The following is a 23,830-nucleotide window of genomic DNA, read 5'->3' as shown; positions in this document are numbered from 1 at the left end:
CGGGACCATTCTTCAAAATACATGCTTGAGTAAAAGAAACTAAGGTTTCTTTTACTGTTCCGTGTTCAATTTGACTCAATAGGGAAATGCAATAGTTACTGCTGGAGTATTTAAACAATATAGTGTTTATCTAATGCAAGAAATTTAGATTATTTTTCTACGACCACCAAAAATGACTTCATAACATTACCATGCAACACTAACATTGATTTAGTGCTGTATGTGCTGTGTGAATAGCACTTTATTGTAGGTGTGGCCATTATGCTTTACCTGAGTATAATATAATCTCATTTCTTGACACATTTTTCTGGTCCAAAATCCAGAATTCCATGAGAATGGATTAGACACTGGTGTCCTGGCCTCATTTCTCCCTCAATTTCTCATTCTCTTTGTCCTTTCTTCTCTTTGTCTTCCTCTTCTACTGATGTGGCTGCTGTCCTTCTCTGTTCATCAGTCTCACTCATCTCTGCTCTGTACTGTTCATCTGTCTCACTCCTGTCTGCTCCAAAAATCGACTCGCTGCAGGCTGAAAGGCTTGTTCACAAGCCTCTTTCCCAAATCCAAGCTACTGTGTTAACCAATGTAGCATGAAAACCCTGTTAGCCAGCAAGCTAATCCTCGTTAACTGCACTCCAATACTGAATTTAATAAGTAAGTCTAGTAATGTCCTTCTCATTTGCTATCATTTTGTCTTTATGCTAGTTTGCTATAATTTTGTGCTGAGTCTTTGTGTCGTGCAAGGCCTGATTAGTTTTCAGTTTCAGAGAAATATTGAAAATAAAGTGGGCATAGACTACCTCGCCAATAGGACCTCCATAGAATATCAGCTGTCCCTGGGCTCCTCCTGTGCATTAGATAGTTGACAGTCTTCTTATAGCAGAAATGACTGGAGTGCTCTGTGACTGATGGAGCTCCTTTGTCAATGACAGAGGGGGGGCTGCTGCTGGCAGTTTTGGGCCAAAGAACAGTACAGATTACATTAACATCAGTCAAGCTGTTGTCAGACTGGTAGGACATAAATAGGACCTTATTGATGCATAATGCAACAACTTTTCATTGTGACGTTTTCTGAGTAATAGGATCAGAAAGTGAGCGTGTGGCAAGAAAGGCAATATGCCAAAAAAGATCTGCAGAAATGTATCAGAAATAGTGCATCAGGGGAGAAATCAGAGGTAATATGAAGAGCTTTAGGGCTTTACTAGCACAAGTTAAGATCATACTGTACAACAATATCACGAAGGATATAGGTCAATTCGTAGGGGTCACATTCACTGCATTGAACGTCTGTGCTAGACGAGCACAAGTACCCTGATGAGTACAAGTGCAGGCAGCGTGGGGTCCAGCAGAGACCACTATCACACAGCGGCCATCTTCCTCTGACGTTAGGCTCAGGGTGGGGAGCTCAAATGCTGTTATCAACAGGATAATGCTGCACTGCTGTGTTCCAGGTTGCGAGTGGTATAAACATAGAGAATCTGACAAACCGCTGTCATTTCACTGCTTCTCGGTTCATCAGCAATCGAAAAGACAATAGAATGAGAAAATCTGGAAGCACATTGAGCCAGATTTCAAGGTAAAACAACATATTTGCTAACTCATTAGCAACCGTTAGACAACTGTTGACATTAGCATTCAGCCACATATTAGGTAACATTAGTGTTGGCAGTGTTACACCATACGATGGAAAAGGTGGAAATTAATCCTGAAATATCAACGCACAACTAGGATGCATGTATTTAAGGCTGGAATTAAAAAGCCCTAGATATAATTAAGCTTGACTAACAATAGCCAATAGGTTGTCAAATATTTTGTTTGTCTTTGTTTATCTTTGGTCCAATGGCCTTCCAGATGTTCCCTATCTATTGTCTTTCCAGTTGCTGATCAATCAGGAAATGGTAAAGATTTATCAGATTCCAACGTCTGAATCTGGTCTCAAGTCATTGCGCGGTCATCAACAATTGATCGTTTTGAGGTTAAAATCATACAATGCAACTGCTGAGCAGCTTGAAAACATGGTGACATTATGATAAGGAACACATCACCAGTGGTCCTGATGGAGTCTAGAATTAATGTGACCAATCACATCTCCTCCTTTTCTCTACTTTGAAAACAGCACGATACTCAGCAAAGTGCCTTGACTGTTCTGTAATAGAGAAAACAAAGCTTTTGACCTGGTCTGTGCAGGCACTCGGTGCAAGCAAAAATCCCGGGAAGCCTTGACACAAAAATTGCACTGTGCTGTTTGATCACTATGACACTGCCCCTACTGTGCTTCTCCTCCTACTTCAGTACAGTCAAGTTCACAGAGACTCACAAAATACAGGTGCAGGTAGAAAAGAACCGGTGTGCACCCAAGAAAAATGCCACTTTACAGGCATAAAGCGGCAGTGTGTGCTATGCACTGTCATGAAAATGGAGCCTTATGTGCTCTGAATGCACATTGTCCTCCCTCAGCACAGAACAGACAATACCATGAATATGACATCCTGTTTGGCAAGTTACTTTAGCTGGAAGTTTATTTTAGCTAGAGATGGATGTGGATACTTACAGGGTGACAGTTACACCATGTCTTTCTCTCTTTTTTTTTTTTTTTTTGAATGTTGCATGGTCAATATTCGCAAACAGTTAAAATACAAGTTGATGTCAAAGCTGTCAGGACATAGAATGTAAAGACAGTTAAAGTGTTTTGGAGTCATCTCCGAGTGGAACATTTCTGTAGAAATTTGCAACTATTCTTGTTACGGATATAAATAATTTATGAAATGTTAATGTTTTTGTGGAGAAAATGTAATTCTTTTGCTTGGAGAGAGGGTGAAATGTTTGGAAGTGCTCATCTTTCTTAAGGTCTAATCTCTCTTCCTTTCTGTGTGCACTCCTGAAGAAGGCTGAATTTCTGTGCTACAGGCTTGAGGAGAGAAAGCTGAGGACAGTTCCCCGGAGTCCGGACACCAAGGCCCCCGGGCCTCCACAGCTCATAAACAGATGTGTCCTTGTCCCCAGCCAAGCGCAGCCACTCAAGTGGCAAAGCAGGGGCCCAATAATTGTGAAGAATTGAAAGCTAAATATTGGCTTTATCTCCTCAGTAATAAAAGGGCCATGAAATTGATTTAATGCTGCAGCGCTTCTCTTGGGTGGCTTCTTACAGCGTGAGCACAAAACAATGAGCAGCAGCCATCTATTAATTAACCCACCTAATCCTGCAAAGTTAATCTCTCACCACAACTTTGCCCGCAACTAACTTCCAAGCCAGTGGGTCTATTGGGGGTGTCATGACAATGGCAGCGAGGGGAAGAGAGATTCAGCACTTAGGAAAGGAGGGAGAGAGGGGAAGAGCGAGCTGTACGAAACACTGTTCCGCACAGCAACCATGGGGACACTGTAAGTGGAAATGCAGGGGTGCATGGCCATCATTAGCATAGTATCAGAGTCGATTTGTGTTTTTGTGAAGAGGCAGAGAATATCTGCAGCGGCATAAATGCGGCTGATTTAAGTTGCCTCTTTCTTGTCGTCTTTTTTTTTTTTTGTAGTCTTTTTCCCCTGTCACCATGCCGCCTGAGTCCCTTATTCTATCCTGAGCTGTTAGATAGTTGGGGGGAAAGTGGCATTTCTTTCTCTTCTTCACCTGCCTGCCAGTCGCAGCATGACGGCACCTCACACCCAGCACACACATTCGTGGTTGTATTGTGTCGACAGAGTTGTGAATTACCTCCTTCTCAGCCAGCTGATGAAAAGCTATGTGTTTTTCTCTTTGGCTGCGGCTCATCTGACCCTGCCCTCTCACCTCCTCCCGCTCCCTCCCTCCCTCTCATCAGTCTTTTGTGTGAGCCCCTCTTCGTGGAATAACAGTACAAGGCTGACTCGGAAAATAGGTCACCCGCTAGTGCTCCTCTCACCTCCACAGCATTCAAAAAATAATCCTCTAAGGTGTCCATTTTGTAATGTCTAAACCACAGTCTCCAGGATTTGGCCAAAACATAGAAGAAGCACACACATACACACACACACACACACACACACACACACAGAGCAGGAAAAAAAAGAAATCAAGAAAAACTCCAATTGAGGGAATTTGGAGATCTTTTTTTTTTTTTTTTTTCCTCGCTAGTAAGGAAAGCATTTCCTGTGGAGATAATTTTAGGAGACTGATTAGGCATAGACGGTGTTGAGCCCAGAGTGAGGAATCTCATCACCACTAATGACATGCCATTCCTGTGCTGCGAGAAGAACCCAGGCCCTGGGCATGGACTAGCCTCTGTCAGCCACCTCTAGCTACTGTGTTCATTAAGGCCAACAATGTAATTACAATTCACAGATACTGCGTTTGGCTTAATTACAGACTGATTATTAGGTTGATATTTGTTGGAATAATCAGACCCTAAAGAAGCGGATTCGTGTTCTGCATGGTATTCAGGGCACTTTATTTGGTTTTTATGAACGCTTACATAGCCATGTGTTTCAAGCTTAAGGCTTCAGAAACCTCAATGTTGGAGCACTATTAATGTTTACATAAGAATGAAACAAGCACAAGAGACTTGTTCAGCCTTCACATTAGCTAACAGATCGAAGTCTCTTCTGAATGGCAAATCATGCGACAGATGTCTCTGTCTGATTGTGGGAAATGTTTTTTCGACTGTATATCTTGTAGACCAAAAACAACAAAAAACAGTGGAAAGGCTTTGTCTCTCGCATTACAGTGGATGATTCTGATTCCATAGAAAGTCAGAGTAATTGGGAGCACTCCTGAACAAAATGCAGGGGGAGTCCCCAGAGGTAGGGCTATTATGCCCATGTCTGTGCAGCTCAGAAGAGGCTGTAATCTTTCAACCAAAGCATGCGACATAAACACCCCCCAGAGCCAAATGCTTTCACTAATATAATCAGAGACTTGGCGAATTGCAAAAGTCAGTTTACTCACCGTTTTACAGACGAATAAGATTTTGCACCTTTTCAGACGGACGGGCATTTTCTACGAAGGGAGAATTAAGAGGAAAATAATTGACGCTAATATAAGTTATTGATTATGAAGTTTTAATCATAAGATCGTAAATGAATGTTTTCGTTGGGTGGTTTTAATATATTTTGATGTTTGCCTCATGACAAGCATGTTGAAGCGGCGCCTCACGTCACTTCTTTTTGTTTTAATCTAATATTCGGTGAGTCGCTCATGGCTATCTCTCTGTTTCTGTGTGTGGATCAGTGGATCTGCAGGGTTTTGAATATCACAGTGGGTTCAGTTAAGAGTCTGCTGATAGATGTCGCCCTGACATGAGCCCCTGTCTCTGACAGCCATGGTTTTATCCCGGAGCTCAGTGCTGGTATCAACATTCTCCTGTACCTCTGGGGTGTACTCATCCATGTGCAGGAAGTGATGTGTGTGTGTATATGTGTGTGTATGTGCCTGCAGGCTTCCCAGCGACAGCATACGGACCGGTGGCGGCAGCGGCGGTAGCAGCAGCGCGTGGCTCAGGTAGGGGGGCCCGTGGAAGAGGCGGCTACTTGGCGTACCCACAGAGCACAGGGCCAGGTAAACGCTCTGTCCATGTTCTGTGTGGCTGCTGCTCTCTCCAACTTCTCCTGCTCTGCTTCTCCCATAGACATAGTCCCCCGAGCCCACACGCACACACTCGGCAACAATTTGAGTGTAGACTGACTGCATTGTACACACACACACAGTGGAGATCGTAGCCAAGATCTCTCTATGTACACGGTGCTTGTCCACTGTAAAAACTGTTGCTTTGATCTGACTCCAAAAATCTGAGGCAACAGTTTCCAACCATTTTTTTTTTTTGCGAGTTTAGTAAACTTTTCAGCTTTTTGAGTTTTGGAAAACTCAATATTAACTGTAAGACTAAAAATTGAGTAGAGGCTTCATGAAAAAGCCAAGAAAACGAATCCAACCAACTTGATTAATGTCAGCATATGAATTACATAAACTGAAATTTAAAAGAATTAGAAGAAAGAGTTGGAATATAAGAAATACATACCAGCTCTCCTTTTTGTGTGTATTGCATCCAATCTACTTGGAATAATTAGCATTCACATAATTCACATTTTAACAATGAAATCTAAAAATCATCGTAATGTTAACATTCAGTCATTAAGTTCATTCACCTAACACTGACTAACTTCCTTTAACAAAGAGAAAATGTAAACATTGTTCATTTAAAATGTCAGCTAAACAACTTCTGAGACAGAAAAATTCTCGTCGGTCCCTCCACGAAAATTACGTTCGACACTGCAGTGTGTTTAATATCATTTTCCAAAATACCTAACCTCCATAACATGTCAGTTTGGCCATTTAGATAGAAAGTACATGTTGCTGAAAAACCTTCACAGCTCCCACTCAGCACTCACTCTGGAGCATACTTTAGCTTTACAGACACTACACAGCACTGACACATGTACTGAGGGTGCCAATATTCACTGTTTCCAAAATGACAAACCTCAGAAAAGACACACAATTTTAAAGCACAGCTCAAAGTCTCATTTATAAACACTCTCCCTTAAACCATGGACTTCAAAAAGAATTCCCCACACCGTTAAAAGAAAAAACTTTAAGCTCCACACTACCCCTCGTACTGGGCCGCACAGTATGAACACACATACTGGAGTACACAGTGAAAAGAGCCTCGCGCAAGCCGTGTCAGCCCGACAGGCTAATGTACTTGTGGGTTGCTTTCACCCTCGGTGCTTTAAGTCAAAGAGTCTTTCAAAGTCTTCTGAAGTTCCGGAAGTTTGGAAGGATACTTCAGACTGAGGGTGTATGTCAGGCCGAGGAAAACGCTTCATGCACTGGTCACATTATCAGCGCCGAGATCCCCTATAAGACACTCAAATAGACCACCATCATTATAACTACACTGTTCATGTCGTTTCATGAAAGCACAAATATTCATTCAACAGATGTCGTGACTGAATCAGATGTCTCATTCATTCAGTCTTGCTGGAGTAAAACACATTTTAACAAGTGATACTACAGCTGCTACAAGCTGAAAAGGACACAATCCAACACTCTTGGAGTTTGGTCTGCACCCACTGTGACAGTCACGTAGACTTCAAGAAAGCAGCTCTGCATCCTGCAAAGTCTTTGTTCATGTGGAAGACAGGAATTTGTTTGTTCTACAGATGCTATATAGAATAAAACTGTGTGCTCCTACTTTGTGTTCACACTGTGTTCAGACCATGTCAGAGAGGGATGAACTCAGCTTTACAGTCATTTCAAACCATGATTTCATGTTTAACAGAATCACAATCACAGAAGATGTATATTTCTATAATGTTGCATTCAGCTTAAAAGATAAATATTTTAACCAACCATATCTAAAATAGACAAGAAAACAATATATAAACGCCCCTTACTGTGTTTCCCCTATAACTCTAGGCCTATTCAAGAAATGTCATTTTTCACACATGCATACACTCACTGCAATCCAAAAAAGAAAATAACAAAGCACTTTAACCAAAAATAAAATGATGCAAGCCTGACTCACGGCTTGGGAGCTAATGACCGAAAACAAATCACCGGCTATAGTTAGTGCAAGCTACCAAAATAAAACACATACGCAATCTTAGCTTGTACTCACAATTTCATGGGATGTTACACGAAGCATGAGCAAGGGAAAGGCGGAGAACAGAGGAGAGGAACGGTGGATAAAGGCTGTGGGTGGATGTCAGGCCGGACGCTCCAACAGTCCAACACAGCGCTCTGGCTGGCAGCGAGAGTTCAGAAAGACGCTGTAGCATTAGCAGGCAGGAGACATCTAACTATACTCCTCAATCAATCAAAAGTTCATATATCATAGACTGTAGACTATATCATACGGAGATATAAATATCTCCGTATGATATAGTTTATGAGTGTATATCACAATTAGCACCCTAGCCTTAACTCTGCATTAACGTCTGGACATGTGTGCTCTACATCCACCATCTGCATCTGTTTGTGTCTGACTGGCCTGCAGCTCACTCTGAAGTGTCACCTCTACAGGTTGTCGTAAAAACACTGCAAAAAAAAAAAGTGTTTATTTGTCTTAAGTAGAGTAGAATTCCTGGGAGACTCCGTGCACGATTGACCCTAAGAAGCTGCACTGCCAGCAAAACAAATTTAGGCTGGCTCTGTGTGCAGCGCTGTCATCATAGGACCTTCTGATTTATGGAGTTTTGTGAACTCATTACGAGTTTTCTAAAAACAGTGTCATTACAGGAAATAAAGTGTTGAAATCCTGACACCTATTAATTAGGTACAACTTATATAAAGACAAATAAAAGGATAATTAATTCATTGATAATATCTACATTTTAAGTGTAGGTAGTTTACCAGTGAAGGGCCGTTTACAGCATAGGCAGTTTTACGTTTCTTCAAGGCATAAGCTGCATTTTTGGATCCAACCATAAGACCCGTGTAGGAACATATCAGCATATCCCAGCCCAGCCTCAACAAGACCAGCAATGTTCCCAAACTAGAGTCCCAGGTCTGTCAAGGTGCAGCTTACGAAGGATTCATGGGATCCAAGCAAAACTATATAAATGAGAAGCCCAGTTTACTCTATAGACAGTGACAATCATCCCACATGGAAGTTCATGGAACAAAGCTGAAATCTAATGGGGATCTTTAACATCTGTACTTGAAGCTCTTGAGGGCTCTTGACATTAAAAAGCTATGGTTACACATAATATGCCTTTTAGATTGGGAACAAGATGCAAGAATCTAAAAGCAGGCTACAGCAATTCAAGGAGTTTATCCTTGAAATGTCCTTGCATCAAATCTTTTGCAGATAGAGGTTCTCTGAAAACTCGACATTTACACTTTGTCAAAATATTTGATCGCCAGAGGAATATTTTCTCTGCCAGATAAGAAAGTCTTTTTTGTTTGATATGTTATGATCACCGCCAAACTAACCTAGTTAGTCAAGCAAGTAGCAGTGGTAGTCAACCAGTCAGTCATGTTTTCTCCTTTCCCGCCACTCTTCTTTACTTTGTCGTGTTGTCTCTGGTTTGACCTGATCAGTTTAAAACTCCTCACTGATGATTGTTTCTCATGTTGTCGCTACGCCAATGAACGCTCATGCTACCGTTGCACTTGTATGTTACACCATGTGAGTGAGAACAGATGTTTAAGAATTCAAATGCAAAGATTAGTCGGTCCTCTGTGTTTGCACTTTAATCACATATGGACGAATATCTGCCGAGAGATTTGTTCCAAAAACAGGATGCAAGTCTTAAACACGGCATCGATTAACTTGTTGGCTTCATTTAGACATCCTGCTTTTTCCACCCTTACAACTGTAGATCATTCAGAAGCTGTCAATAATAGCTCCCCTGACTGAACACACGGCCTCCAGGCTTCAGGGAAAAGTGTCGTTCCTAATCAGACATTCCTAATCATTAGAAGCTTGTTGGTGAAAATCTGTTGTAATTGTAACTCAGATGTTGTCTGGTCTGTGCAGTCGCTCACAGATATAAAGTCTGTGGACAATGGCTGTTTAATGTCACGCACTGCGATACCTGACGATGCACACGCTTGCACATGAATGCACAGTACTTACAGTACACACACACACACACGTACAGACAAACAAATTCACCCACCTGTCCTCATTTGCACTTAATTCAAATCAGCAGAGGGAACACTGGAAGCCAATCAAATGCTCTTTCTTTCACATCAGGCTATTTGATCTCGCATTTTCAAAACAAACAATTTGCCCAACAATTGCAGTGAACATCACTAAGAAGCAGGAATGTTGATTTGGGGTTAGCAGCAGCCAGGAAGCAAGAGACGTGATGGCAACCATTATGTACAGTTTAATTCTGACAGCTGCAAATGGAAGGGAGACAAGCAAATGACTATGAACAGGGGGTGAGGGTACGGAGGGGGGAGGGTTGGAGTGGTAAACAGTGACATCATGGGCCTGTTTTAGAGTACTTAAACAGCCAAGAGGCAGTTTTAAGGAAAATATCGTTCAGTGAAATCACCATGTTTCCTCAGTAAATGGCAGAATCTCTCTGCAAATCAGGAATATTATTACAGCAAGAGCAAGAACATCTGGAATATGATTGTGATTTGAATGAACTCATAAACTATCTGTAGGTAGTTACCTAAATCAGCTGTTTCCTGTTTTATTGTTATCATTTATTAACCGCTCTGTTCTCTACAGAAAAGCTTCAACAGTGCACCTTGATGATATAACCAGTGCAGTCCTTTGTTCTGTGGTTTGTGGCTTTTTGACAGAGTGAAAAAATTCTTTATTGATGATTTATGAAGCGTTTGAGATGGTACTAATAACACCCTGCATGGAATAATACATTCAGCGGTCTCTTCTGTCTATACGGACAGAGACAGAGCACAGATTGGACACAGATTGTTTAGGTTTGACCTTCCTCTCTGTGTAATGTCTGGGGATGTTGCTGCATCTCTGTCCTATCATGGTCTCATTTGCAGCACACTCAGCCCAAAACCAAGCCAGAAACAGCAATTCTAGTGGTTAAATGTTTTGCTAAATTCTCTATTTTTAGTGCAGATGAGGGTCTTTGTTGTAAAAAGGCCTTATGTGTGATGTAAGTGTAGATTCTTTGTGCTTTGACTCCACCTACAGTTCCCATAGAGCACCACATACTCTACTTTGACCCAGCAGGAGGGATGCAGGCGCGGCGCTTTGTCACTTAAATTGACATTCAAAACCACAGAATTGAAATCTAAAAAGAAAAGATCAACATCTTTAACGTATGTATCCAAGGAAAATTATATGTCAACACATGTGACATGGACGATTTAGATTCATGTTCCTTTAAGAGAAAGGTTTTTGTGTGTAGATGCTGCCTTTGTGCAGGCTGCAAGGCTTGTTTGTCAGCAGTGCGCACACACACACACACACACACACACACACACACACACACAGTGTCGTGAGATCGAGGAAGACATTTTCCATCCCTGACAGAGGGCACTTTCACCCTACTCCCGAAGCTCAACAGACAAAATGACAGCATGCTGACTTCCCTCTCTCTGACAGACCACTGCTGATGACAAGGTGTATTTTGGACTTCTCACTATGGCCTGCCACTTGGAGCAAACTATACCCTAGACGCAGCTGTGGTTGTGTACCATAACAAGAAAAGTTAGTGAAGATGAAGACTCTGCACTATCTGTCTAACTTTGCTAAGATACTGTATGGCCTACATAAACTGGATGTTAAAAAAAATCCCTTAAGCTACCAGAGAGGATCTTACTGCTTATTTTTACATATGCTAAATTTGGGGAAGTCCATCTCTCACAGTCTAGTTCAGTCCAGTCGATGTACACTTAAATACTGCACAAGAACATACTTCTTTTACTAATACAGTAGTTCCCTTACTGTAAAAGAATAGAGATTTGACAGTTTGTGAGCGCAGACGAGGTTTAGGACATTTTAGGACAGGGACAAGTACCAGTTATCACAGTTGGAAGAGAAAACACTGAGTTATGGTTTCTTCGAGGACAGGCAAGACGGGGTGTTTTATTTAGTGAAGGCTGAAGCCAAAGTGGTGTCAGTCCAAGCACTTTTTTGAAGAGGTGCGTGTGTGTTTGAAAAATGTGAGGTATTTTGCTGCCCTGATCTTCTACCAGGAGCATGTTCCCCCTCTACAGAGCAAGAACAAGGACTAGTCTTGACGCGTGTTTGGGAGGACGTTTGAGAGGCTCTGGCTCTAGGCAAGAAGTAGATCAGAGAGATCTGGCTCTTGCACAGTTTACCATCGCCTGGAGGTAGAGAGGTGCTGGCCCATACTGGGCTTTATAAGCTGGTACCATGGGTTTGGAGATGATTTTAAATACTGCAGGGTGCTACTGGAGGATGCAAAGGGCAACCACATTATATCAGTCGCGGGGGCTGAGCATCGCATAGTAAAGCAGCATGGAGGAAATTGCTAATTTGGAGATGACTAATGCATACGCCAGCACCTGGTCTGCATTTTGGACAAGTATAATCCAGCTCTGCTGTTGATATGAAGGATGAAGCTGCATGAATGAGCCACAGTCGCCACTCTGGCTGATACTGACAGGTAGTAGAGGCATGAAGTGAATGTGAATATTCAGACGTTTATGTCAACAACTTGCGTACTGAATATGCATACTGAAAAGTCATCCAGAAGGCCAGCTAATGTAACAGATTGAAGCGTGCTTTAGAAGAAGGCCAGTTATCATTCAGTTCATTTCAAAGTAGACTTGTCTGAAATCTCCTGTGCTGGTGCATTGTTTGGGGCTAACGAAAAATGCAAGTGATGCAGATGGTTCTGACAGTCCAGGGCACTTCACAGGTCCCAGTCTACTCTGGTTGAGTGTTTTCCTGAATCCCTCTGAGCTTTCTGGAAGGCTCAAATGTCAGTCTCAGATCTCAGGTCTACCTGCAGCGTACACAACGCCCCATTCAGCCGCTTTTAGAGCTCTGGGTACTTGCTATGTACAGTATGTCTGACTTGACTTAGGGGTTCAAAACTGAAATAGAGTTGGCTGTGGTCAGTGTCATGCAGAAATTGGACTGCAGTATGATTTGCGGAGGTGTCCCTGCCAGTTTTATTGGGACTCGGGATGGTCTTCACAGTTAAAAAAAACATTCCTCCCCTCAGTTAGTTGTGGCTCTTTTTTGGACTTTTCTCACTTTAACTCATCTCGCTTCTTCTCCCACTTCTTGTTTCTTCGCCAATGAAAAGAAAGAAACTCGTGCGACAGACATTTTCAGATCAAGATCATTATCAGTTCCCTCCCAACGAACTCTGTGATCTTCAGCAGTGCCCGAGAGGAGACCAGGATTGGCTGTGTGCACTGGTCTTAATCAATCTGGCTCTTGGTGAGCTCAGGTCCATTTGTCCCAGATGCTAATCTGCAGAGCTCAGCTCTGAGGCCAGAGGCGCTTTACATGCATTTGGTGCAAAATAACATGAGCAGGCATGCCAAGCCCATCCTGCTTGGGTTTTTGTTCAGGGCCCAGGGAAAGATGTGACACATCGGGGAGGGCAAAGTGTCCCTTTGCGCCTCCACCACGAAGCGGTGGCTCTCACAGCTGTGGGTAGCAGATGCTCTGAGGTTACAGGCACAGGTCTTTAGGGACATCACTACTCTGCCGTCCAGGGGCTGCATACGTAACACATTCTACAAAGAAAACCTACTGAGGGGAATAAGGTATTTTGTTGTCAGTCCTGTAAATTCAGTTATGGAATACAGTATGTGTTATATCCTTCCCATTCAGTACAGGATGTTCTGTTTCATTTGCATCATACATTTATTTTGAAGTGATATTTTCTAAAAATGTGACATTTTTTGATGATGCTTTATATTCACTGACAGTATTTGCAAGTACCTTCTTCAGTACACAAGATAACATGATATACAGTTTTATCAAAACGCCTCCAAATTGAATTTTGTAAATGTAAGGTGTAACAATATCTGAGTGAACCTGCTGTAAAACATCATTCCTCATTTAGTTCATTAGCATTTCCTTCCTCCTGTGTGTAGATGACCATCACATGAAGCCTGTATCACTCTCAGATTTCAGTCATAGTGAGTCCTAGATTTCCTCAGACAGCACAAGCCTGACCAGACATGTTTGAAAAAATGTGTTCAACCAAAAGGCCATGGCTGTCAGCTCTGAGCCTGCTCACGATAGGATAATCTGTGCCGACTGTAGATAACTGAGTGCCCTTTCTCAGTCCCAGCCAGGCCAGATCCCACACAGGTTAAAATCTGCATCAGAGTCAAATGAGTGTGCACTGATTTACTACACTGTTGCACATTGTTTTACCCGTAATTCAGTGTTCACATTTCCTCTTCCTCTGTAACTTTCCACAATCAGCCCCCCGACCGTGGTTGAGGGTAAATGTAAATCAGTAGCTCTGTTGAGTTTGTCCATTACTGGAAAGAACAGCAAGAAAAGGGAAAAGCAGGCATAAAATCAAAAGTAAAAAAGCGCAGAGGCCTGAGTATGGGTGAGTAAATGCAAGAAGAAATCATCTGTTAAAATTAATTAGCCAAGCTTCTCTGAACACAAAATGACAAGACATTAAATATGTATTATTTATGAAATGTCTGTGCTCTCTGAAAAGGGTGTCTAGTGCTGTTAATTACTCAGCCATTCATTCAGAAAAGATTATTTCAAATGGAAAGTGAAAGCAAGGCTAGACAGCAAAAGAGCTGTTTCTTTCACGCTATTTTTAAATGACATTGGTGAAAATGGAAAAGCTAATTATGGTAGCTCTAAAATTCAAAGCTAATTTGAGAAGCAGCATGTCAGGTTTATTGACGTCTTCTGTAGAGTGATGTGGTTTGATGGCCACCGAGGAATCTCAGTGGCGCCGCGAGGGAAAGGGAGGAGTGACTGCATGAAAAATTATTCCTTGCAGAAATGAAAATAACTTTTGGTAATAGATATTTATATTCCCCATTTCCCAGTATTCCCCATTTGTTGACTGCAGAAATAACTGTATATTTCTGTATATCCAAAGGGTGGACTTCTAAATGAAAAGTCACATCTTTAACTGATGTTTGCAAATATTACTGACTTTAACAAACCTTTTATAGCACAAATGTAGGTTTTGGTGCTGTTTAGTGTGCGTTCCTGTATTAAGAGACCTGTTAATCAATTTGAGGGCAATAGCGGGTTTCAGCAGCATTTTTAATTATGCTGTGACACTACTGGTGTGCTGTGCCATTGAACGTGTTGTGTGTGTTGGATAATATGTTTAGTTTCTGTGGGATTTGAGCTGAGGAGAAGCTCAAACTTTGTTTCCGAACACCGGCAAACTTATGAAAATATTTTTCATGTTCTGAAGTCCCAACAGGCCAGAGAGCATGACACTATATTTTATCATCAGTGTGATTAGTTTTATTTTCCAACTAGTGTGAAAAAGAGCAGCAGTACTTTCAAGGTTTGTGATTCCTCCTTAAAGGCAGTCACCTGGCAAAGTGGGAACGAGAGCAGGGCATTTATCCACTTACAGAGAGCCACCCCGATGATGTCAGTAACAGATGACTGCAAGACACTCCCCTCTCCATCGCCTCGCCGCCAGCTTTGGTCACTGAGGGCAGAAGGGAAAGAGGGTGGGGGTAGGGGAGATAATTACCAGTATAAATGAAGCCCTGCGAACGATGCGCACTGCTGGATCCCCTGATCTAGTCTCCAAGGCAACCTCAGCACGCTCATTTGTTTTGTAGATGAGTAATTACATCCAATTAGTGGCCAGTGGAAAAAAAAGGAGTCCAAGAAAGGCCCATTGTTCTGGATAGATTGTGTGAATATTAATAGTGGGAAGGTCTGAGGCACAGTGATATGATCGGTGATACTAATGCAGCTGTGGGCACACTCTGCCCAGTCTCATCCTGCATAACAAATCAGATAGCCACTGATGAAAATATATGGCTTTGAGAATGTTTTGTGCATGAGTGTCTGAGTCGTACTCTTGTCCAGCTGCCTCAATCCGGCAAACAAAGCCAGTTTCTTACCTGAGCCTGCCACACCTGTCGACAATGCAGCGGCACGCAGTGTCTGAAAATATAACAGTGTATGCATTACATTTCTTTACTGCATATCACCACTCACGCCACCTAGCGCTGCCCATTAGGTGGTAATGATTGATAGATTTAAAGGGTGAATAACACAAGCTTGGTGTTTACTGTCCTTGTAGTTGGTGATTGGTTTGAATGGGACTTTATGAGATTTGAACTTTTTGTAAAGCTGCACAGACACTGTAGAGACTTCTGCATGATTGGTTGTCCAAATTGTCAAAAGATCCCTGACAAACTGTAGTTAACTGTGGCTAAAACTATCTAAAGAAGAAGAACTGACAGACTGGTTTGTGTGCAGCTCCATGTTTAAAAAGGGACCTCATGAAGTAATGCTGCCTCTCTCTCTTTGTGTAAACTTTGTTCAGGACATGGTTTTGTTGCTGTTTGAATACACTTTATTGGAACTGTCAATAGACAACACCGATCAGGTTTCCATGTTTACATTCAGTGTAAGCACCCACATCAGGACCAGTCGATTGATCCATACAATGTGAGCGCAAAATTCGCAGGTTCTGGTTGAGTAGAAATGCAAATTAAATACAAGATTAAAGAAAAGAGCGTCTGCCCAGCTTGATGTGTGTTCAGTTACTTACAACTAGAACCTTTTCTCAAATGAAAATTACTTCCCTGTCCAGTTTTTAAAGCAAGACCCACTTCACTAATCAGCTGCTAACAATATTTGGATTTAATAACCATAATAGCCGGATTTTAATATAGGCTTGGTCTAGATAATAATAATGATTATAATAATAATCTTTCACCAATCTGCATTTCCTTTCATGAGTAAAAAATCTTTTATACCCTGTTTGCATGTAATCTAACCTCTTCAAAGATGCTGCAACCTTACCAAGATGACACAACACGGTTCATGGTCAATTATATGAGAGCAAATTTTGCAAATATGTTCACTAACAAAGCAAAGTGAAGGTATTATAAAATATGAAGTAAAGCCTGTTTGGTTCTGGTCTCGACTCTGTTCTAAACTGGTGACATATAAGAATGGCTTCTTTATGAATTCCCAATAACATGGTTTGTGCTATTGTCAAATGTTTTTTCCCCCATTATAATTATTCCATTGATCCAGTTTTCCTCATTAGCAAGGCCAATCAATTTTTGGTGACATTTGTCTAAGTGAAGTAAATGGAATGATTGGTCCTTGAGCTTTGTTCAATGTGTCAGGCATTATGTGACGTACGTGGGAAGCCTGCCGTATTTGGAGCCTATAATTTGATGAGTGGGCAGACAGCCCACAAGTGGTGAGATCAGAGTGCTAAAAAGCATTGGCGGGGAGAAACATGGCTGGTGCTTACATTCCATTTGCCAGAAGTGGACTGTCTCACTCTGAATGGGTGGAGGTGAAGTGGCTTTGAATGGCTATTTGCTCCAGGACCCAAAAAAAAAAAAACCCAAAAAAAACCACCAAACACACAGCAGGGGAAACCCAGCATGAAAAAGCCGGTGTCACCAATCTCAGTCCCTCCTGAGTAGATTAAGTCTGTTATCAAAGAGGTGTGAGAAGAAGCAGTTTCTTTTAATTGCACTCTTTATATGAGCAGCTTGTCTCAGATTAAGAGGACAAGCAATAAATGTCAGCACGACTTATTGCTGAAAGACATTTTGTTGATAATCCACCATCTGTGTCAAAGAGAGAATCATTGGAAGAGGCCAATCTGAGACGTGCTTAGAGTACTTAGTGCACTTCAGAATGCCTATCATCAGTAAACACGAATGTCTCTGTATCTCATTCACATGAAAACCTTATCATCTGTTGCTACTGGTCAAAAAAGAGGCTTTAAATTAATTATTGATTGGTGCGCTCTCTGTTTCTTTTCATTTAAATGACAAAAGCTTCCTTCAGGTATGTCGGCGAAGAATTGTCAGTTTGAAATGAGAAATGTATTGACCTGTGTTTTAATGATTCTTCAGTTTTATCTCACTCCTTAATGATTGCAAGAAAACATGGAGGACACGGGTCAATTATGCAGACAGCAAAATATCAAAGCCGTGGCCCTACTGTATATTTTGCATTTATTGTGATTTGGTCCTTTTGAATCAAGTCAAGGCATCAGATTAAGTGAGGAGGTTTTGTTCTTTCAGGGAGAGATAGTGTGTGTCCATGATTGTACAGCTAATGTATAAGATACAGCTGAGTGTATCACACACGGACCATATGTCAAGGGGGCCTGGCCACATGGCAGGAGCTGCTGGGGAGGGAGGGCAGGGAGGGCCAATTAAAGCAGACAAAACGCAAGGATGTAACCTAAAGATGGTGTAACGCAACACCAAGCTATGCACAACAATCTGGACATTGACTATGACAATGAAAAAGTTGATTTCCACAATGATGGAGTCCCCTCCCCTCCCCCTCCCCACCCTATACTGTATCTCCCAGGCCTCCCCGATTATGGGTTTTACTCTGCGCCCAGTGACCAGAGGGGGGGGCCCTGCTCCTTTGCTGACTATGGCTCCCTGGGGCCCCAAGCGGCTCAGATGCTGCACAGTGAGCATGCCACCTCCGCCTGCAACTCCCCCCTCCAGCACCTACACAGCCCGGATCAATTTAAGAACCCAGGTTTGTATATGCGCATCTATCTCATCCACGTTTTGGAGTTTTCAGTTTGATTCATGACATTATTCCATGCAGATGATCTAATCTTTTTATTAATTTATTTATTTACATTTTTTCTTGCTTTTGTTAAGGAAAGAAAAAAAAAATCCCCCCCCCCTTCAGAAAAAAAAGAAAAAAAATGTCTTGCTGACAAAATAGCATTGCATGTTCTTCCTCCTTTTTTTTCAATTTTTAATGTAGATTTTCTGTTTCTTTGTGAAGTTCTGTTCCAGCCCCTGCTTGCACATAAGGGGCCAACACACACACACACATACACACACACACACACACACACACACAATGTAATCCTTCATTTGCATGTGAACAAAATAACTACTGATGATGTCGGAGAGTACGCTGGCCTCTCTAACTGAGCTTAAGTTTATGTGAATTTTGAGCAGCAAAGGAATGAGTTAAGTGTGGGAGCGAGTGTCATTTTCTTTTCTTTTTTTTTTCGTTTTAGTTGATCCCTTTAAGTATTTTAAGTGTAAGAATGATTGCTCGTGTTATTAGAGTGAGAAAGTCTTAACTGGGAAATCAGTAGAGATGCTGTGCGATGTTAGACACTTAAAAGACAACATTTTTGCATAATACAGCCATTACTCTACAGCACAAGCACACTTTCAGCGTGTTTGCGCTCTCTGATGTTCTCTTATCTACCTTATGTAATTTTTCAAAAGCTCTGAAAATATACTGCATATCAGCATTTTGATACCTGCATGCAATGCATCAAAAATAATTGTAAATTCATTCATTATTTGGAGATCAGACATTATACGGAATTAACAACCTTTTTTGCCCCCTACAGTATTTCTATGTGTTTCATGACATACCACCACTGTTTATTTCATCTGAAGTAGTTGCAAGTAAAGGAGGTCTAGTTTAGTGGGGCGCCTTCATGCGATGTGGGAGATGTATCTGTGACAGTGTTGACCTACACACAGCAGTTAGGCTCCCTGCCTCTGGAGACCTGGCGTGCTCCTGCTGGGCTTGAATCCTGCCACAGCCTTCAATCTTGTGCCTCCACTACTGTGTCTCCACCTTCATAATAATAGCAGCAAAAAATATTGGAAACAAAAGGGGCTGTCCTGTGGGGCCAACTCTCCCTCTAATGGTTAAAGTGTTGGCCGGCTGCCCAAGGCAAGATGTTGGCATTTCCCACAGACTCTGCCGATACGAACTTTAGCACAGCGAATAGCAAAAAGCACAGGCGGGTGCATAGAAGCAGCTATTCAGATGGGATTTTCCGGCAGGTCTGCTGTTTTAGTATCTTTGTCGAATGCAAGCACGTTAGCACCGCAGACATAGTTCACTATACTCACTATACTCCCTATAGATCTGTTAAGCAGTGTGAAGTGTTTTACTTCATACGCAGCTGCACGTCAGCAAACACGCACCAATACCATTGTCTCCTTGATTTTGAGGCCTGTTAATTTAGAAGACATCATCATTGATCTGAGAGTAGAAAGGGTCACATCACCTCAGTTTTTTAGCAGCAGCTACTGTAAGTCCCTCCGTTGGACTGCGTGGTGGTTGTTGTGTTTTTGTGTTGTTTTTTTTTTTTTTTTGTTTAAGTTTTGCTTGGTTGGTAAAGCACAGGTTTTTCTCACCTGAGAGGACGCGTTCAAATCCTGAGTGAGTCAACACAGCTCGATTACATCGTAACACAATTTATGTGCTTGTTGTCTGTGAAATAGACTTTATATTTGTAGCCAACCTTGAGCCTAATGACATGAAAATCACATTATAGCACATTATAGTAAATAGAATCACAGTGGTACTGTTTATGTGGATGTTTGTTTTAAGTAGATAAGAGCAGAAATGAATGTTTGTCAGGAAGTATAATTGAGTTTTGTTTGTATTAGGTGCCTTCTGATGATGATTACCAGCTGTAGGTCATGGATTACCCATATTTCATTTAAGCTGTCAGCACTGTTCAAATCCTGTGGTGAGCAGCCCTGCTCCACACAAAGTGCTCACTCCACAGATGAAGATAGTGGTGCACAGATAAAGGGAGAATAGAACAGTTTCCAAATGCATGATGATGGCACATCTCATTGGTAAATGCTTTCCTTGTGCACAGGGCCTACATCTGTACTTTAGTACTGCATTTAAGTGAGTTAAAGTGAAGCAAATATAAGTTGGATGACAGAGACAGTCAGCACGGCACACAGTGTTCTGTATAGAATTATTTATTAATTCAGGTCTTCACATTTTTCCTTCAAAGTGTTTCACACACAGAAGTCACTCCCAGCATCAAATGATTCGCCTTCCAGTTTTTTGTCCTTTCAGTAAAACGTGTCTGTGCCACAAGTACAAGAAAGCCTTAGCATTATCGTTCCTTATTAAAGAATCAAAACGAATAGTAGCACCCTAATCTGTGTTACAGCGGACCTTATTCTGAACAACAATCTGACCCACATTGCACTTGGGATTGTTTTGCTCCCACAGCTAAATGCAGAACAAGTGCAGCCCCTACATTTAGAGGGAAAAAAAGAGCCTCGCAGGGAGAGGGGTGAGCCATCCTCTATTAAAAATCACCAGTCATAGGAAATGAGGATTGCCATTTCAACTGAAAAAATCCTTAATTATATAATAAGCCAGCCTACTGGGGGCTGTGTAGGCAAGATAAGAGCACTGGCTGCTCACTGTTTAAAGTCCATACAGTTAAACAGCCGTGTCAACTGCACTAGATGTGTGTTTAGCGAGATGGCTTCATTTTTCTAGAGTGCCATACACAGATATGTAGAGTATGTTTTCAGGTGCTTCTGCTGGACCTAACAAGCTCTGAGAGTGACGTGTTAAACATGCCGACAGTCATGCAGTTTGTATGCTGCGCGCATGTCCGCAGCAACACGTTTCATGCATCGCATTTAGTCTCTGTATCCCTTCACATGTGCTCCAAAGACTTCTTTCAAACATCACAGGGATCGTGAGCTCACATCTACACAAGATGGAGCCTTCTCTGTGGTCGGAAGATTTTTCTTTTTAATGCAGTTGTACAGTTTTTTTCACAGTCTGTCTTTGACTAAAGGTGAGACAGAGGGTTACGTGAAGCTGACAGCAGAGGAGATTGCTGTTAAGAGATCACTGCATTTTTCTTTCTCCCCGACTGTTTTTTTTCCTGTATTGCCAGTGTTATTGGCCTTTAGCAGGCATCTGGATTTTCAAAAGACATTTTATTAGTCTGAGTTGCTCTTACTCACAGGGCAAAGGTGGTAAGTCATGTACAGTATTTCTTTTTTCCCCCCCAGAGTTTGGACCTGCAGATGAACTCGGGTCAAGCTTTTATATTTCCCCCTTATGCCTCCTTCTCTTGTCTCACGTACCTGTTTTGTTTTATGCCTGAAGCAGACTGAAAAGCTGAAACTCACAGCCGAAAGTATCGAGAATATTTTCAGTAGGTTCTTGCCGGCATCTATGACTCATTAGGTCGTATAGGAAAGCATCAAGTATTACAAATGTCTGGGTGCAAACTGCTCCAGTGAAACCTACAGCCCTTACTGTGATAATCCCGTGTTGCTCTTCTTATTCAACAGCCGATGTTGTTTTACAAGTACTCCTTCACATTATGCATGGCAACATTTACACTGCAACCTTACTAGTTTATTAGCATGGTGGAACTATTCCTAGAAACGTGCTTGTTTTGTGTTGTGCATGATTCTACAAAGTGAATGTTACTCCTATGCATAATACACACAGCATGTAGATTACATTTAGAATATCATACTGGATTCACCCTTAATTTTGGTCTTTTAACCTAAATCCTGCAGCATTTTGTCACTTGATGAAACGAAATTGAACATGTCGTTAGCCGTATGCATCAGTAACCTGTAAAATGACCTATAAGCAAGTCCTTTGAGACAAACGTATGAATCCAGTAATGTGTTCTTTTGATTTAAACCTGTCCCTTTGAGTCAAAGCAAGTAAGAATTGCACAGATCATTGTTGGGTGTTTCTGAGCTGCTCTGCTCCCCGCTGTGTTTGTATGCAGGCACCAACCCGTCAAGGCCCGGAGGTTTCCCTGGTGCTAACAGTCCAGGGCCTGTGGCTGACCTGTACGGACCCAGCAGCCAGGATTCGGCTGTGGGCAACTACATCAGTGCTGCTAGCCCTCAGCCTGGCTCTGGGTTTGGCCCCAGCATCACAGTGAGTAGTCACATGCAGACTTTCTGCACCTTGAGCTCAGTTGCCTCTTCTGTGTCAGAACAGCAGCAATAGAATTAGACCCACTGCCCATGATTGTGACATTCTGCACAGCACTTGATTTTTCTCATTGAGCTTACTAATTATAGGACATTGTGCTCTGCCCTCGAATTGATCAAAATAACCACCACCTGTGTCTAGACAAGTACAAAGCAGCCATTAGGTACAGTGTGAGAGCTTGGGTGATTTCTTTGCAGAGAGGTCTCTACGTCACCGAGTTCAGAGGTCCCATAAGCATTTTGTACATCAGGGTAAACCCCGTCCTACCTCTGAAAGTTATCTGTGTCAAATGCAAATGTTTATTCCCCTTAGCTGCTGCACAAATCACCTCACTTCAGACTCCGTGTCACCTTCCCAGAACAAATTTCCTTTATTTTTAGAACCCCATCTGTCCCAGAGCTTGAGTTTGCTCCGTCACTAGGACAATGATCCCAAGCAGGTTTTGTCTCTCCCGGTGTCCTTGTCCAGGCGTAGCAGCTCAGCCAGGTGCAGTGGCACTTTTTCCTCTTGCTGATCAGTTAGCTGCCAGCTCCTATGTCAACTCATAAGTGTAAGATTAGCTGGAATAGTGGAGGCGGCAGAAACAAAGAGGTGCTCTCAGTCTGACTGTGGATGTGCTCTGATGTCTCGGCCTGTGTGGCAGTTTAGGTGACGTGCAGTGACCTGCTCAGAATCCTGCCTCTTGCTTTCACTGTAATCAAAAGAAGCCACTGTGAAAGCGCTCGGAGGGCCTTAACCCTAGTTTAGACAGCGGAGACGTAGCCTGGCAAGAGAGTGGCGTTTAATAAAAATTTGGCAATATCATTTACAAAATCGTTTCTTCTTTTATTATAACCCCAAGTCCTGGAGAGATCATCTTTCTGCCAATAAAAGGAGTAACTTCAGCCAAGCAGCAATAATGAAGCTGCCGTATTTAGCATTAGCTGTCTAAGAACAGACAAAGACTGCATACTGTGTTCGAATGTTAGCAAATGAATCCAGTCACATAACATTTGGCTTATTTAGCAATTAGCCCAGACACTCTGTCTCATGTTTAAGACCTTGATGTCAATGATGGACAAGGTTCACGCCTCCCAAAAGATAACTCAATCAGCTGTTTGTTTCGTTAGTCTACCTTGGACCTCACTGAATAATTAATCGAAGATTTGACCATCTGAATTTTATGGCCCCCAGCAAGGTGCACCACGGCTGCGCTCTCGGACTCACCGCCAGGCTTGTCGGGGCATGTTTGTACAGTTTTACATGACTGAACCGAGCTGCACAGTATAGGTTATGAAAATAACATCTGCTTACTGAAAAAAAGCTAATTAATGCATGGCTTAACTGAGGTGGAATAACAACAAGCCCATTAGTACTGCAAGCGAGCACTGCGAGACTACAGGGTGAAGACACTCTTCCCAAAACTTTACAGTCCACATCATTAATTTGAATTTCCAACAGTGACCAGAAATCGCAAGAAAGATTAATCTGAGGTGTTTGTGGTATTC

The 23,830-nt window shown here is 42.1% G+C and overlaps 1 protein-coding gene across 10 annotated transcripts in view; it reads left to right on the top strand.

Moving 5' to 3' along the window:
- Positions 1-23,830, top strand: part of msi2b (musashi RNA-binding protein 2b) — a 234,268-nt gene that overhangs the window by 205,586 nt on the left and 4,852 nt on the right. For 3 of the 10 annotated variants that reach the window (XM_076749651.1, XM_076749649.1, XM_076749650.1), the window contains exons 11-13: positions 5,405-5,524; positions 17,922-18,101; positions 22,132-22,286. In XM_076749651.1, the coding sequence (XP_076605766.1) occupies positions 5,405-5,524; positions 17,922-18,101; positions 22,132-22,286 (455 nt within the window). The remainder of the gene's footprint in view (positions 1-5,404; positions 5,525-17,921; positions 18,102-22,131; positions 22,287-23,830) is intronic. The other 7 variants (XM_076749652.1, XM_076749653.1, XM_076749654.1 and 4 more) reach the window with 4 other exon arrangements.

The sequence above is a fragment of the Chaetodon auriga genome, chromosome 15 (genome assembly GCF_051107435.1).
Source record: "Chaetodon auriga isolate fChaAug3 chromosome 15, fChaAug3.hap1, whole genome shotgun sequence".
Classification (NCBI taxonomy): Eukaryota; Metazoa; Chordata; class Actinopteri; order Chaetodontiformes; family Chaetodontidae; genus Chaetodon; species Chaetodon auriga.
Note: the sequence above shows the minus strand (reverse complement) of the source record. Positions and strands in the feature narration are given on the sequence as shown.